The following is a 17,640-nucleotide window of genomic DNA, read 5'->3' as shown; positions in this document are numbered from 1 at the left end:
GATAATCATCTAAAAAATATATGTTTAATTAATTAAAAATATACATTGTCTATTTTCGTGAACAATTGTTTATTTTATTATACATTAACTAAAAATCAACTAAAAATAAAAATGTAAATTACTATTTTAATATCCTCTTTGTAACAAGTGATATATATATATATATATATATATATATATAATAGACATATGTATTTTATTTTTCATTTGGAATAGAATCCCTAATTTCCTAACCGGCTAAAGCTCCCTCCCTCTCGCGGTCTTACCTCTCGGCCCTCGCTAAGTCACTCCACTACGATTTGCAGCAGACCTCTCGTGGTAGGGTTTTCTCGGCGCCTCTAGCTCTCGGTCCACTCATCACTTTGGCACTGGGAAGTAGCCGATTCCATGAAGTGATATGCCGTCTGTACAGTGTGCTGAAGGCTGAAGCATTGCGGCTCTCGCTCTCAATCTCGCTCTCGCCCTTTCTTTTTTCTTTTTTGATAGTAAACCAATGCTCTCGCCCTTTCTTTTTTCTTTTTTGATAGTAAACCAATGCTCTCGCCCTTTCTCATTCTACGGCGCCGTTCTTTCCGTCAAGGACTCAAGGTCTTTTCCCTGCCGCCTCATTCTATTTTTTATGTGTTTCTTTGATTACAGAATCGGCTGTAATTGGGTAGGTTATAGCTTTTTGTTGGAAAATTATATTTGAATTTATTATTCTGCTTTTATATATATGTTGTTTGCGAAGATAGGTTGAAAAACATTGTTTTTTACGCATGGAGAAAGCCAAAATTTTGCACTAATTTCGGGTACCGAACAGTAACATATGAAATGATACAGATAATATAGATATATGTATTACATTTTTATTGGGGAATAGAATCTCTAATTTCCTAACCGGCTAACCCTCCCTCCTCCTCGCGGTCTCACCTCTCGGCCCTCGCTAGGCCACTCCATTACGACTTGCAGCATCCCTCTCTCCTTCTTGTTTAAACTCAACAATTTTGCAGGTGTATTATTTTTTTCACACACACGCTTAAGTTAACCCTAATGCTCTTAGCTACTTTGAAGGGTTGGGTATTTGTTTTGCGCTATTCGTAAATGCTACCGTCCTTGTGATCCTTGTGTGCCAATGATTCACCGTTGTTCGTAAACTGATATGCAAACAATCTGGGGAGGAATGTTTCACTTCACTCGGGAATTGGATTGTTTTTTAATTAGAGTCTGTGAATCGAATTAATACGCTGCAATTTTATGTTCATTTTGAACCTGGTATTTTTGAATGGCGTCAATCGTGGTTATTCGGATTCATGTGGTAGATGGGCCGAGAAATGGAAGGTTACCTTCCAGTATCCATGTGCAATGAGGAGAGGATTGAGTGAGGGTGGGCTGGATGAATAAAGGTGGAATGACCGATGATTAAGTGTAGATAAAGGATGACTGCATCATCGAATGTAAATGTATGCAAGGACTGTGGTGATGGCGTTTAATTATTATATGACATTTGCTAATTTTCAGATAATGTCGTGTCAATATTTATTTTACCGAGTTCATATGATTGATGTGACATATTTTGGCATCAGCGATATAGAACTAAAACAATAACAAATATGACGGCCGTCAAGCTGTTCCTCCAGTCAATGGCACAAATCTGAAAGAAAATTTTGATGAGTTCCATCTAGCGTTCAATTTTTAAGATAACAAGTGACAAATGTTGAATTTCTGGTCATTTTGCATATTTTTTTTGGATACTAATTATTCTTTGTTTGTTATAGAAAGCTGAAATCTGTAATATAGAGAGGAAAAACTTGGCATGATTTCATGGCATGCTATCGGTTTCCATTCCAAGTTCATCCAGTTTGGAAAACATTTTATGGGTGTGGGAAGAGGAAGAGTTCACCGTGTCAAAGGGTTTGTAAGAATTTGTTTACTTTGAGATACCCTAGAAGATATTGCTCTTCCGTTATTCTGTTTAAAAAGGTAAAAGTCTCATTACTGGTATTGCGAAGCACATGTTGATCCATTACTTTTAGTCTCTATAGCTTTGACTGTCATTTTGTTTGTGGATCAGGATTTGACTAAAGGTTTTCGTTGTCCAAATCAAGTTTTTTCCAGTAATATCAGTTCATCTGTTGAAAATGCACAAACTCTTGGCCAAGGTGCAATTTTTGATTCTGCCATACGTGAAGATGAATCAGCAAGCATCAGTGCATCAAATGGCAGGGTGATGCTTATTGACGGGACATCAATAATTTATAGAGCATATTACAAGCTTATTGGTGGGTTAGACCATTTTGAATATATGCAACTTATAAATGCCTTATTTGAATTGTATTCTTGTTATTCTGTCACATCATGGTATTTGGGCAAATTTGTTTCTTGATAACTTGAGTTTGCATATATGGGCTGAATATATACATATGCATTGGAGTATACCTTGTGCTCAGAGCAAGGTGTCTACATTCTTTTATAGTGTTTGTTTGCTGGCTTTCATTTTCAGTGTCTGAGAAATCTATTAATTTTTAGACATAAATAGCGGCTTTCCTCCATCGGTTCAAGATATCTATGGTAAAATATACGGGTTTCTTTGCAGTGCTCATTCATGTTAAAAGTTGCATGTATTTTCTTTGTGCCCGAATAAAATTCTTCTGCAATAATTGACTCATCTTCTCGATTCATTGGCAGCAAGGTTGCACCATGGTCATCTTTCGCATGCTGATGGTAATGGAGATTGGGTCCTAACTATTTTCAGTGCCTTATCTCTTGTAAGTTTTATATCTCTTGGAAGTTTTTTTTTTTTTTTTTTTTGATATTATGGTTTTTCTCTTTTCTCGTGTACATTAGATTTATATTATTAGACGTACATTCGCACTTCGTAGTGAGTTAAATATCATTGCGTCTATTTTTCCTTTTGTCATTTGATTACCTCCACATCTTATGTTAGGTGAGGGTGTGAGATGCCTATCAAAGATAACAGGTTCTTCCTGCAAACTGATGTTTGAATTTTGCTCAAGTCAACACACTATGCATTTATATTTTTTTGAATATAAAATTATTGCTGAAAAAAGAAGATATAATTATACTCTGTTATTTGCAGTTCCCTTTTTTCAAGACTTGCATCCAAGTGTTTAGTTAAATTTCTTTCAGGGTATATATTACATGAAAGCTTGTTGACTTTTTGTCCACATACTTTCTACTGCATTATCTCATGTGTATGTGTGTTGGCTCATGCTTAAACAATAGTAACAAGCTATCTAATTTTTTACTTGCTAAGTGTGAGCATGCATTGTCCACCCCTGTAGTATTCCCCTGACTGCTGCAGCAGTACACAGTTTACGTTTGAAGTTCTTACTGGATGGACAATGCCATCCATTAATTACATCCGCCAATACTTCCTTTTTTTCTCTGATTTAAATGCTGATGCTATGCATGTTTCATGTTGAAAAAAATATCTATGATTGTCTATGTGGATTTTTTTCTCTGCACGCTACTCTATGTCCATGCCAAAATTGAGTTTAATTGTCATGTTTAACATTGTATTGAAACCGATACCTATGATGATTTCTTGAACAATCAATTTTAGTCTCGTTAGAATCAGGCTTCTTATACTTCTTTATATCCTTCTACTTCTGCGTCTTATACTTTTTTGATCTTCACATGATTATAATTACTTCATTTTCTTGTTGCAGATATTTGATGTCCTAGAGTTCATCCCTTCACATGTGGCGGTATATCTTTTCTTCCTTCTTGATGGGGACTATTTTTGTCAAATAGATCAAATTCTTGAGCATAATCTTTCGGTTTTAACTTGTTAATTTTGATAATGCATTTGAAGCTCTGTGTATTACCATCCTTAGCACTAATTGTATTTCCTTTCACGTGATTCGAAGGTGATCCATGGGTTATCTAAGAGACGCATATTATTGATCTGCTTAGTCTGATAAGATTACCGTTTCCATCCATCATCTTAGTTTAATGATGGAAAAAAAATATGTCTGCATTATTGTTTCCGATGGAGCACATTATCTTGAGAGTTGAGACATCATTTTTTAATAAAAAATATTGGTGGAAATAAATTTGGATGCGACTCTAGACAGTATTTGTTAAGGTAGAATCCGTGAAGAACTTGCTATATCTAAAGAAAGAATGTTATTATGTCTTATGGTATGCACTATAATATCACGTGAGGAGAAGGCTTTAAATTACTGGAATGCACAAAATAAGCAACTTGTCAAGCGGTTTAGTATTCATCTTAAAATGTACACAAGCAGATTCAGTATCAAACATGACATTCAACAAAAATTTTGCACCCGAACTCATTGAGTATATGCTTGACACAATATAATGAACCTCATTGATAGACTGAGTTTTGCTCCAAGTTTTTTTCTAGGTGCGTATTTTCTTGTCCAAAATGCTACGAATCTTCTGAATGAATTCATCATTGAAGGCTCGTTGGTTTAGTCAGTGCTGTTAATTTCATGGATAATTGAGTTAAATTTGAATTGAACGAAGATCCGAATTCACCCCATGAGTGAAAGGCTGAAGAGGGTAGATCAGTGTTTATCAATTGGTGTCCACAGAACATTGATTGCAATTTTGGATTCAGTAACTGGTTATGCCCCCAAATTAGAATTCATAATGTCTCCATTTGTGGAGGAAACCAATAAACTGATTTTACATTAAATTGGTGATACCAATTGCAGTTTTGTGGCATGTAGAGAAAAGGGACATTAAATGATTTTCATCCATAAATCGTCGCTTCTATGTAAGAAGGTATATATGCAGAGGGATTGATTGCCATTGATTATGTCCATCTATAATGCACGTTTGGACTGATAAATTATGGACTTGGGTTTTTAGCATTCAGCTTATAAGATGCAAGTATCTAAGATATTTCACAATTGTGTGAATGTTTGCTGACTGATGGATTGAAATAACTGCGTATGCATATGCATTTCAATATGATGGGCAAGTATAATTTACTTTGATGTTTCATTTAATGGTACCAATAATTTGACAAGGGGATACACCAAACTAACATTTGATGTCGAGAGGAAACCATTTTTGACTTGTTGTCCTCATACTTTCTATTGGTACTTGTATCCTATTTAGACTTTGAAGTTTAGCTGATACTTATATTTTTTTAAAAAATTTTCTGTGAGATTCTATTTCTGATCCTAAAATAATTTCGAGGATAAACCTTTTCAATTGTACAATATACTAGATTTTTTTTTGCTGCACACGTTACTAAAATGCTCATTAAGATTCATATTAACAGATGCCTTAAAAAGTATACCAACTGATATATTGTCTTTGTGCACGAAATATATCGTGGCCTATTTTTTATTTGAATGATATTAACTAAATGTTTATTTTTTAATTCCTTATGCTGCCTCCATATATTTCCTTCACATGCTTAACATTCTATATCGTGCTAATATGAGTTCTTTTTCTTTGTTTTGCTTTTGCCACTTTTCTGTGCAGGTGGTGTTTGACCATGATGGTAAGATTTATCATTTTCCTATGTTTTTTTCTTTATTGAGTGGGGTTTCTTTGATTTGGTTCATACCTTTTGTACTTGCATTTTATTCAGGGTTGAATGTGTTATATTCCTATTCGTGTTGCAGAAATCAAATTTGAAATACTTAGTTGAGGCTTGTTTGTCTTCTCCGTGTATTGTCAGTTCTTACTCAAATCATTCTTCAAGCATTTCTTTTCTTATCTAAACCAGGGGTATGAAGCTTTAGTTAACGACCTTAACTATACACTAGGATTTGTTACCTTTTCAAGATTTTGGAAAGGTGGGTAGGTAGTCTGAACAAATTTAAATGAGAAGGCCCCTCTTTATGAGCCAAAAAAGGCAACTATCCATATTGATTCTCACTTTTCTTCTGATTGTTAAAAAGATGAAGCTTGATATTTAAATCAGTATGAAAGATTCTATTGATCCATATGTGAAGGTGATGGTTTGGCTTATAGCTAAGTTAAGTTTGTTTGTTTGTTAGTTTTATTTATAGAAGTTGGAAAGAGGATTGAAGACGTTCTATGTTCATTAGATGCAATGTTGAAAACTTTATCTTCTGTGAAATTCCAAGTCTATATTGGTTGAGTGATCTACTTATCTCGATTAATTGTTTTATAGTGGATTTGCAGCTTAAATTTTATTGTTTTGTAGTCCAAACTTATAGCTAAGTTTGTGTGTTAGGTTGTTTTTTTTTTACGGAAGTCGGGAAGATGATTGAAGATGTTCATTAGTTGCAATGGTGAAAACTTTACCTTCGGTGAAATTCCAAGTCTATATTGGTTGAGTGACCTACTTTTCTCGATGAATTGTTTTATTGTTGATAATTTTTATTGTTTTGGACACCTAATAGGTTGCTAAAGTTGAAATACTCTCGCCCTTGTAAAAATTATATTGCATGTGAGTTTAATTTGTTCCAATTGGGGTGTCAATCACGTCGTGAACTTGTGCATGTGGATTGTTTCAGTAGTTTGAGCAAACTTCTGTGTATTGTTTTAACTAGCTTTATGTGTAGTATGTAGTTAGTCTGCTGGGAAGATGTGTTAGGTTTTCCCTTTTTAATCATATCTTGTAGTGAAATTGTGCATAAAATGAGATCGGACACCTTTTACATGGTTAAGACATTTGTTTGCTTCATAGTTAATACAGAAGAATTTACAAGGATAGGAATTAGCTTCTTATCTGATGTATAGCTTGACTGTTTATTTGCTGTATGACTCAAATTGGTTTAATTCGTTCTGTTTAAGCTTCCGTTTTTGAAAATCTTGGATTGAGTTTTCTATTGCATATTTGCCCTTGGATTCTCATTTTAATTGGACTCAGGGTGGCAGTGGTGGTGTTGGTTGTGGTTGGGAACTGATTCTATTTAGATAGATTTAGGAAAATACTTTTAAAATTTGTTGGAATACTCTTAAGATTTGATGACCATGGATATGAACATTAAAAAATATTTTGATTAGACAAATTTTTTCTTTACAGGAGTTCCATATGGTCATGCTTCTGCTTCATCAAAACAAAGTTTATTTGCCAAAGGTATTCCATTTGAATTTTGTGTTCAACTCATGTATGTTTCATCTTAAATTTGAGGGATCACATTTAAGATTTCACTAGTAGTGGTCATATATCATATTATTTTTCAATGGCATAAGAATTAGGTTGAAAGTAATTTCTTATTGAACTCTTAAAATATTAGAAGGTTATGCAATCAAACGAGTGCATTTTGTGAACCCTCAACCAAATAAATACAAACAAGTACATTTTCTAATGGTTCTTCTTTTCTTACCAATCCACGGGCTAATGATATTTTCAGTATCTAAGGACTTTGTTATGGCCCAGGGATATTGATCGGGTTATGGGACGATTAATGGGTTTATCGTTTAGGTCCTTGATCCCTTTAGAGGATCTGTCACCCTTTTTCCCTATCATGATGATTGTGGTAAGGGCTCGTTAAAGAGAGAACCCTTCTATCTCTTAATTTACTTTTGCAGGAACTTTGTTGATATTTTTATTCACCATAATTTACTTGCATTTATACAGAAATCCCGACCAACAACAATAGAAAGTTTTCCCTAGACTTAAGACCCAAAATTATTCTATAATAATGTAAGATTTCCTAGAATCAAGAATCCTTAAACTCCTACCTGATTTATACCTGAATTATATTTAATTATCCTTATTGAAAGCAGAGAAACAAATAAAAGCTTATCAAGGGAAATTAATTACGGATTTCCTAATTTCCACCTGCTGATGAATATCTTTGAGGTGTCTGGGAATTGCATTCCTAATTTTGTTGAACTAACCTTTGTTTTTATCTTGTCAGAGTGGATACAATCGTGATCAATGTCAACCTAGAACATTTTATGATATATGGTTCCACGCTCCACTAAAATCAACTTGTAGTTTCGTAGCCTTCTCAAGTTGATGTGAAGTGATGAATGTTATTTTCTTCTGTTTAAAAGTGCGACTTGTATGTGTCATTCAATGTGATGATTTGTATGTGTCACTTAGTGTGGTGGCTCACGCTAGTTATTTTATTGCTGAATGTTGCACCTCATACTTGGCTTGTATGCGAAGTCTCTTCTGCGAGGTTGGATGGTTTGTTTGTGCTCTTATGGGATACGAAATGATCTATATTCTCTTGCTTTTGCGTGTAGTTTAGGGTTGGGTAAGTGAGGTAGAACAGTCTGGCTGTTAAATTTTTCATGCAATGGTTTAAAACTGCAAACTATTCTTGAGTAATTGGCTGTTTTGGTTCCCCAGGATGTGAAGTACTGGTGGACTTTATATTATAAATCTATTGTGAGAAAGCACATTCAAAAGGCTTATTCTTGGTATGAATTTTGTAGCCTTTGGGCAATGTTTCTTAAATATGTTATGCATCTAACATAAAAGTGAGAAGCCATAGAGCTCAGGGTGAGAGCTGCGCCTTGGCCATGAAACACATGTCTTGGCAAACCTTAAAAGCTCAGGAGATGTTTTAAGTGTGCCTCTAATGAAAGGATTTTCTATTTCTAGGGAAATCAAATGTAACGATTATTAACGTAAGCTTGTATATAATGAATCGTGTTATTGTTGTTGTTCTATGTTATGTAAACTATACATTAGTTGTTATATAACACAAACATAACAAGAAAAATACCCTTGGTATTGTCACTGAGATGTTGCCAATATCATCGAACAGATTTCATTGCTTTTGGGCCTTAAATCTCTTAATCAGTTTGTTTGTATTTTCCTTATTTTCGGTCACCATTTTCTTACTGTTAGGCAGGGCCTGGGTTGATGCCACATTTTGGTGATTCAAACCAAATTAATATCCTAGAGGCTTATGTGTTAGGATGGGCAGCTGCATTCTCCTTTTTTGTAGGTTTCTTAATTAATGTGGTATGTTGAGATTGCAATTTGGGCTTCTTTTCCTTCTGCCCAGTGTGTTTAATGCACGCGTTGATATAATCTTCTGGTGGTTCAGTTCCAAGTTAATTTTCTTCCTTGTGAGAGCGTATGCAACCATCTTTAAGTTCAATATCACTATTTTTTTTAAAAAAATTTCAATGGTATTTAGTATTTGATCATACTTTTTGCAGGCATGAATTTTCGTCACACCCTATACCCCGCTTACAAAAATAATAGGCCTCCCACCCCAGATACTATAGTTCAAGGACTTCAGTACTTCAAAGCATCCATCAAGTCTATGTCCGTTAAAGTGATCGAGGTAAGACTTGTAAGCCTATGATATTGCCCGTTTGTCTTAATCATTTGGGTTGTTGAGTATTAGATCAATTTTACCCTCTAAGCAGGTACCTGGCGTTGAAGCAGATGATGTAATTGGGACCCTTGCTGTGAGAAGCATCGAAGCTGGGTTCAAGGTATTTTAGTAACCTTGATATTTGTACAACCTTCGATCAGATAAATGTTAATTTAAAACTGAAATTTTGTCCTAATTATCACTCTTCAAAAATATGACCAACGCTTGTGTTTAGTTTACCAGTTCCAGCGTATAATGTGAAATCGAGTTTTGGTGATGTTTTGGGAAGCTTCATTATGATTTCTTGTGCAGATATATATTGGATATGGATTGTTTCGAATAATGGGCGAAACTATTCTGTGGCGAGGGAGTTTATTAGAGCCCCTCAATATTGGAGAATTTTACTTTGTTGCCCAAAAATTTAGGTACTGTGGGGTTCTTTGGTACTTCACATTCTAATTAAGAAGCCAGGCGATTAATTCTAATTACAAAAGTGCAAACATATTTTAATAAACGCCGCGAGTTGATAACCAATAAAATATTTATTGCAATCACATCCCCCTAAATAACATTTTTGTAAAAGACTATAAGCTCTATGGTAAGCCAATGCCAACAAAATTTCTATTTTAATTGTTTTCATAAATTTGTGGAACATATGGTTTCATCCATCTAAAACAAATGCTCACATACGTGTTATCAAGAAATTTAACAGCAAAGCCTTTTACACCTTAGCCTTGTTCACTAATACAGTCAAAAACACCTAATTACCAATGATTCCACGACTAGGTGAACATAAACACATGTAATCCAAAAGTACTCATTTTCTGTCATTTAGAAACCAGGTTAGCCCTTATACCCAAGCTTTCCGAAGTAGATTCAATTCTAACGCTTTTCTTGCTTTGAACTTGATATTCCTCAAGCTGCCTTCGACCTGAGAAGCTAGAATATTTGATTAGTTTGATGATTGACTCTATATCTTGAAAATTGTTAAAAGTTATTTAATTGAGAATTTATGGCAGCTGCCTTGATTGTTTGATTCTTGCTGCTAGACAGTATTTACAAGGTGATAGGTTACCAGGCTTGTTTTGTTGTGCTTTAGTCTCTTAATTGCTATGCCTTGAATGACGACATCTGGCATTATGTGGTCCAGGATTCACATAGGATAATTATTTTCTTCTTGGCTTATCTTCTTAAGGATTATTCATTACAATATTAAGTTAACAGTGTTCCTCTTTGGGTTTTTGAGTGTGACATCTCTAATGTTTGGGAGGGCTTTGTTCGATCTTATTTCCAATTATATTAAGTCGTGAATGTCTAAATGTTTCAAAGAACCATTGGATTCATTGTTTTTCTTGCATTCTCTTATCATTATTGATTCATGGGTCTAGTTTTTGCTGCATTTCTACAGGTACGAGTTGTCTCCCCTGATAAAGATTTTTTTCAGATTCTATCTCCTTCACTGCGTCTGTTGCGGATTGCTCCTCGTGGATTGGAGTTAGTATTAGCTTTGGCAACAAGCTTCTCGATTTCCATTTGTAACTTTTCTCTTTATTTATGCGTGATTAGAGTACAATGGCCTTCAGTTTCTGTTGGAAACTGTTATGGTTTAGCATCTCTAACTACTCTACAGCTATGAGTGCTACCTTTCAGAGTGTACTAGATGACTACTATCTTTGATTGACTCTTATCTTTAATGTTTTGATTGTTGTGGTTGAATGAATTTTATGTTATTTAACTTAATGTCTTCTTTCAAGTATCTTTTTCTGTCGATTTGATGTATATTCCACAGTGCTTAAGCATGAAGAAAGAATAATATTTGGTAACTGTGGAAAATAAGTTGTTTTTTATGTGGTCATTAACTAAATGTGCGTATGTGATGCGTAGAAAATAGCGGTGAACTGAAAGAAAGCTTTTTCATAGATAGTTGGGCAACATAGGAGAACTATGGCATCTGATTTTACATGGTTCTTACAAGGTTTTGTCTAAGTGAAGGGTGGAGTCCAACCTAGGCACGCAAACATCAAGGACTCCATGCTTGTCATAAGAAAAATAGCGAGCTCATATCCAGACCTGTTTAAGCTGACACGGTGATATCCTTGGTTTTAATGAAATATAATCCATTATTATTAGGTGGATGGAACATAAACTGGACAGTAATGCACTAGGTGTAACAAAAGAAGCAAGCTTTTACTGAAAAATGTCACTTAAGCTGGAGGCACTGCAAGTCATAAATAAACTAAAGTGATGGATTCTACCACCTACTTTTTGTAAATTTGCAAAATATTTTTTACAGGGGTAAATTTGGGGTAGAAGTCCTTTACCTTATAGGTTAGTGCAGTTTTATGTGAAGCACTCCATCTTTTCAGTTTTCACTATGTTAATATTTCACTCCAGTTACTGGATTTTTATGGTTATATGTTTTCTGTTTTGTTTCTTATGCAACTTACTGTCCTTCACGGTCTATAAATTGTTTTAGATTTTGACTTCATCTAAATACTTTCTAGGATGTCCTCGTTTGGGATGGAAGATTTTGCTAGAAAATATGGGGGTTTGAAGCCATCGCAATTTGTTGATGTAATCTCACTTGTAGGAGACAAATCTGACAATGTACCAGGTAAATATACTCTAAAAGAATTCTGAAACTCTTTGGTAGGCAATATAAGATGAGAAGGAAAGATTAAGTTTTGGACCACAAATGCTGTTTTTTCTTTGGTTTAAGGAAAAACATATTAACAAATTTATCAACATGATAATGGAGATTGAGAAATGCACTTTTTCAGTTGTCTTGTGTTTCTTGATCCACATGTTGGCTTTAAACTTGTTTTTCTTTTTTGTGTTGCAACATTTTAAGTTGCAATTTGAGATGACAAGGCATAATTTTCTGATTTTGCGATATGCAGGAGTTCAAGGAATTGGAAATGTTCATGCTGTTCAATTAATCACGAAATTTGGTATGTCAACATGATACTTACCCTGATATTTGAAACCATAAAAAGTTCAATTTGAAGTAAGATTTTGTTTCTTGTTATCTTTGAAATTTTAGTTTTTTTTGTTTGTGGTGTCATTCAAGCCTCGGTATTCAAGTGCTAATTGTGCATAGCTTTATAATCATAGATGATAATTCTCTAGTGGTGGCACCATTCATAGATGGAATTTAACCATAAACAAAATTAGAATGGATTTTCAAATAATTGCTATTTCTTAGCCATGTCTCACTTGTTCCGAAGGCATTAGCTACTACCCTTGATATGTGCAATCATAGGGGTATTGGTCATATAATTGTAAGAGAGTAAAGCTGCTTCTGGAAATACCATAATTCCTTCTCAGCTTGATGGACACTTAACCAAATTCCATCATATCAATTAAAAAATGACAACGAGCGTCTTCTTCCATTACATCTGAATGAATACTATAGAAGATAATGACATATTCCCCTTCTATCTCTCCGAATCAACAAAAACAGAAATAGGACTTAAAATAAGAAAATAATCATCGTCATGGAGAAATTTGAAACCTAACATACAAATAAAAAGTAAAATGATTAATGACCCACCTATTTCTCATTCAAAAACGTTTATCCGATTCCGACAGTTGTTAAATGTTTTTATGATATGGCTGGTAGATATATAAGATCACACCAATCAATCAAAGGGTGCCAGCAATTTATATTACATTGTGTACTGTTGAAGTGAACATGTGTGTGGCAGGGATGTAGTTTTGCTGGGAATTTGTACGACAAGAAGTGCCTCACTCACAAATGTTAAGAAAACTTTATTCTTACTGTTTTAACAACTTCAGTTTGTTCTCGATGTTAACGGGCTAGATCTGAGTTGCATGATATACTTCAAGGTAAGTTTGACAGAGTTTTTTCCGGAAATGGAGTGTTTTTTGTGTCAATCAGAAAGAAAATGAAGTAGATTATGTGATCCATGGAGTCTGCACTTTTTAACTTTCAGACCGAAGATATTTGTTGAGAGAGAAATTGACTAGGTTCCGTATCTCTATCATTTGAATGTTTTGCCCTCTAATTCTTTATTTTTTTCCCATCTTAAAACTTTAATTGCTTTACCCTCTTATAACTGTTACTATTGTGTTTTCATTTTATTTAGTGCCTGTGCATTTGTTGTTAGTTGATACCGTTTTTCACCAATATAAAAATTATCACGCTGATTATATCTTATAATGTGTTTTGAGGAAAAGAATACTGTGAAAAAATGTGCTGCCTAACAATACCTCTACCCAAATGATGAGACTAGGTTTTTGTTTTATAGTCTTTTTTTCTGAATTTTAATCTACGCTTTTCATATTAATACCAAGATGACTTGCAATTTCTTTCTTCTCGTTACTTTGAGAGCTATTATTTCAATTTTGTTTTCATTTTCCATTGGTGTCGATTTGATTGTTTCTAGGTTGACTTTGTCCCTTTCTACGTTAGGTACTTTGGAAAACTTATTGCAGTGTGTCGAGCAAGTTGACGAGGAGCGTATCAAGAAGGTACTTTGTTATCGTGAATTATCATGATATACTGGTTCGCACTTAGTTTTCTTAATTAACACTTTTGAGTTGTCAAATAAAAATTTCTAAAGTATTTTGAAAACTATTGTATTACAATCAATCATTGTCATTTCATCTGTGTTCCATTGTGGTTTGATCATTTGGTCTTGTAGCAAAATGATTCTCTGTATTTCTATCATTTCTAACCCTTCGCTATCTGGATTGCTGAATTTAGACATATTCTTGCTACCATCCACTTGTTCTTTTGCTATAGCTGGGTTATGAAGTTGAGGCTGTCATTTGAATTGAATAACTGTCCATTGTTATCCAAGTAATTTTCTTAAAATTGTTACTAAAAAGGTGTATTATGTAGTAGTGCTGAATGAAGTAAATATTGTTTAAAAGTTGCATCAGATCTTTGATTTTATGAGTTCGCATTATAACAATCTAGCTTTTACCTGGGCAAATTCTGGTCTCGTTTGTTGGTTTTTTCCTTTTTTAGCATTTTCTAGAAAATAATTCCTGAAAATATATCAGAGAATATTGTGTTCGCTGTATATTTTTTTGGAGGAGAGATTCTCTTGCAGCTATCATGTCATTTAGGAATGTGCCGGAGCAAATCATGTCTCATCATAGATTAATAATCTTTTAATTCTGTATGGGGCATTTTTATAGTTAAGTTTATTGTTTTAGAATATAATATAAAAATAAATATTTTAATGGAGTTGTGAGTATTAAATTTAAAACAATGATTAGGTTGATATATTAGAAAAGAAAAAATGTCTTCGGAGAAGGAATAATCCCAAGTTTGGTTTTATTTTCTGGAAATTGAATCCAGAAAATGAGTGCGAACATACCCTCTGTGATTGTCATAAGCTACTGCTGCATTGTCCTGCTCACAGGCATGCATGTATATACTCATGGAGGCAGTTTTATCCATGATGTCCTCGGAGCATACATAGTTTGAATCCCCTTTTTCTTTCTCAGCGGAACCATGTTTTAACATATTTTAAGTTTATGTTGGCAAAGTTTCTTTACAGTTCACATATCTGGATAGAAGATTGAACTTCAAGTTACATCGAACCCAAGATTTTTACAGTTGCTTTTCTTGTAGGAAATTTGTTCACCCTCCTCTAGCTGACATCAGTATAAAATGAAACCGTAAACAAAAAGAAAATTTGAGTGGGACTGATAATTAACTAGATAGTCTACTTTTTTGTTGACTGTTCAGTCTGTTTTTATTTTCCTGTTTCTTTTCTTTAGATCTCCGAGTGATTTCTTTACCTAGTGGTCTTTCAGACTATTTTCCTATTTGCAGGCATTGATTTCAAATGCTGAGCAAGCTATTCTGAGCAAGAATCTTGTAAGATCGCATGGATTTGTTAGTTGCTCTCTTTGTGAGCCGTGTTTCTCTCAAATAAGCACTTCACATTATGTCAATCATGTAGGTTATGTTACGTTCTGATCTTCCATTCTACATGGTTCCATTTACAACCAAAGATCTGACTTTTACTAAACCAGAGGTTAGTATGAATTACATTTGTTTCAAAAGAGAAAAAGAAAACTACATTTCTACTTTAGCATATGCATTTGAAGCTCCTGTAATTATTAACTATGTTCCCGTGCTTGAAAACTTGAAATTACCTTCGCCCCGATATTCTGTTTTAAATCTCAAAGCACTGTGGTAGCCGGGTTAGGGAGACAAAGGAAATCTGCCCTGGTATCCTGTGTTCTTGGTGAAGGATTACTTTCATTGTCTAACTGATTGTATTAGTGCAGCGTACAACTTTCTTATTCATTAAGCTGCAGTCCAGACATTTTTGTCCATTGTGGTAGCATAATGCAACTCATTACTGAAAGAAGATCCAAGTTTCCTTCATAAAAGTTTTTTTGTTGATTTTTCAAGGGAATTTCCAGTTGGCCATGAACTGAGAAGCTCTTTAGTTTAACAAATTTCTTATAAAAAGGCGACATGAATATTTGTTTCCTGTATATACAATACTGATCTCAAGATGACTGGGAGGGCGGGATGTAATATCAAGATTCTAAGACCATGGTTTATCATATTTATTTTGTTGAGCACTGACAAGATTTGATATCAATTAAAAGTGTTTGTATTTAGCTGTTTATTGTACGGTATGAGCGTCAAGATTTCTACATCTGAGTTGGATGCTAGTAAGTAGCATGTATACGATATTTGAATCTTTACTTTGGATGATGTTGGAACAGGATGATGGGGAGAAATTCACCAGCCTCTTAAAAGCGATTGGTGCTTATGCAGAAGGATTTTCTGCGGACTCGATTATTAGAAGGGCCTTTTATTTGTGGAAGAAACTTGGAAGCCAATGAACGAATCAGGTGGTGAACAACTTTTGAACGGATGCTGGCCTGTTCCCACCAGTTGAAAATTCCAGAAATATTTTGATCTTTCTGTTGTAGCACATTTGTGCAGAGACACAATGGAAGAAACTTGTGGCTAAATTCGAATGCATTACGCCCTAATCCCAAATGGTACTGTCAAGAAGACACTTGAAGAAGCTTGGAAGCCAAACTGTCTTAGTTTTTTGTGGAAGTACACGCAAGGAAGCTCGTTTTCCCTTGATGAGGCAACACAACATTTGTTAATTTCTTGGCTTATCTAAAATTACAGAGCATATAATATCGTAGTTTAAATTACTGTAACTATACTTGGGTGTATCACTTCAATCTTTTTCAGTATAAAGATGTGCTGTGTCAACTCTGCGCAAGTGTAGTGTGAATTTATTATTAGGGCACTTAACTCGGGACTTAAATGCATTTAACAAGTTAATCAAATATCGCCATCCCTTTGTTTTTCTCTATTTTTCCCCCCAAATAATTGGTATTTGATTTCTCAGGTTTCATTTCATCATTGATGCATACCACAATTGTGAGGAAGAACACCGTCCGTACTTTTTTTTGTCTTTTTCCTAAAATGCCTTTGTATGAGTATTGACCTTAACTTAATTTATTTTTTTCTTTGATTTTCTTAACCCTATGCAGTCTATTTAACAATACGCTATATTAGTTTGCAGTATTATTTATATAATTGTATTATTATAGTATTACTAGAAAAAAAAATCTATCTAGTAAGAAATCAAATAAAAATTTAGATAAATACGGAGTACATTTTAGACGAGTTTGTTTTATAGAGAATTAAATTAGATGCTGATATCGCATGTCAATCATTGTTAGTTATAATTGTTGTTGTAAAGTGAAAAAATAATTTAAGATAAAACGTGGAAAAAATGATCATATTCAATGTGTTCTTCTGAAAAGTGTCTCATGAAGAAATTTAATTTAATTTAAATTTTTTTTAATATAGAAAATGGAACCAACATTTCTAAGATAGCATAGCTTTTCTAATCAAAATCATACCATACTATTGAAAATTTGAAACACGAATTCAAATGCTTGTTTGATCAAATACTTTTGAGTTGTCAAGTAAAATATTCTAAACTTGTGTTCCTTGAAACATTTCAATTCCATGTATCAAGATTAAGCTAATACATTGAAATCTACTGTATTACCTTCAGTCATGGTCATTTCATCTGTGTTCCATTGTGGTTTTGATCATTTGGTCTCATAACAAAATAATACTGTATTTCTACCATTTTTAAATTTCTAAGCCTTTGCAATCTGGATTACTGAATTTAGACATATTCTTGCTATCATCCACCTATTCTTTTGCTATAGCTGCTGGGTTATGAAGTTTAGGCTGCCATTTGAATTGAATAGCTGTCCAATGATATCCTAGTAATTTTTTCAATTGTTATTTAAAAACAAAAGGTGTATTAGGTAGTGCTGAGTGAAGTAAATATTGGTTAAAAGTTGCAGTCAGGTCTTTGATCTTATCAGTTCGCATTATAACAATCTAGCTTTA

The 17,640-nt window shown here is 33.9% G+C and overlaps 1 protein-coding gene across 7 annotated transcripts; it reads left to right on the top strand.

Annotated features, from left to right (window-relative positions):
* The first annotated feature begins 204 nt into the window (after positions 1-204).
* Positions 205-16,573, top strand: LOC142549779 (uncharacterized). Of its 7 annotated transcripts, none has more exons than XM_075658914.1 (17): positions 205-448; positions 543-588; positions 1,758-1,962; positions 2,054-2,261; positions 2,668-2,747; positions 3,672-3,710; positions 5,467-5,485; positions 6,983-7,036; positions 9,085-9,212; positions 9,298-9,366; positions 10,654-10,739; positions 11,750-11,859; positions 12,146-12,196; positions 13,681-13,739; positions 15,058-15,102; positions 15,188-15,262; positions 15,969-16,573. In XM_075658914.1, exons 3-17 carry the CDS (start codon positions 1,804-1,806, stop codon positions 16,086-16,088), a joined length of 1,302 nt encoding a protein of 433 aa, XP_075515029.1. In that variant the 5' UTR covers positions 205-448; positions 543-588; positions 1,758-1,803; the 3' UTR covers positions 16,089-16,573. The 7 variants fall into 7 exon arrangements, with proteins under 7 accessions (XP_075515029.1, XP_075515031.1, XP_075515030.1 ...); XM_075658916.1 differs by having other exon boundaries at positions 537-588; XM_075658915.1 differs by having other exon boundaries at positions 205-474; positions 523-588.
* The last annotated feature ends 1,067 nt before the right edge of the window (positions 16,574-17,640 follow it).

Source organism: Primulina tabacum, chromosome 6, assembly GCF_025594145.1.
Source record: "Primulina tabacum isolate GXHZ01 chromosome 6, ASM2559414v2, whole genome shotgun sequence".
In the NCBI taxonomy this organism is placed as follows: Eukaryota; Viridiplantae; Streptophyta; class Magnoliopsida; order Lamiales; family Gesneriaceae; genus Primulina; species Primulina tabacum.
The sequence above is the reverse complement of the archived record's forward strand: the minus strand, read 5'-3'. Positions and strand labels throughout refer to the sequence as shown.

Coding starts and splice junctions, on each gene's coding strand:
- LOC142549779 (XM_075658914.1), top strand. CDS start 1,804: ATGGCATGCTATCGGTTTCCATTCCAAGTTCATCCAGTTTGGAAAACA. Junction 10,740..11,749: donor ATTGCTCCTCGTGGATTGGA/GTTAGTATTAGC, acceptor AATACTTTCTAG/GATGTCCTCGTTTGGGATGG. Junction 11,860..12,145: donor CAAATCTGACAATGTACCAG/GTAAATATACTC, acceptor TGCGATATGCAG/GAGTTCAAGGAATTGGAAAT.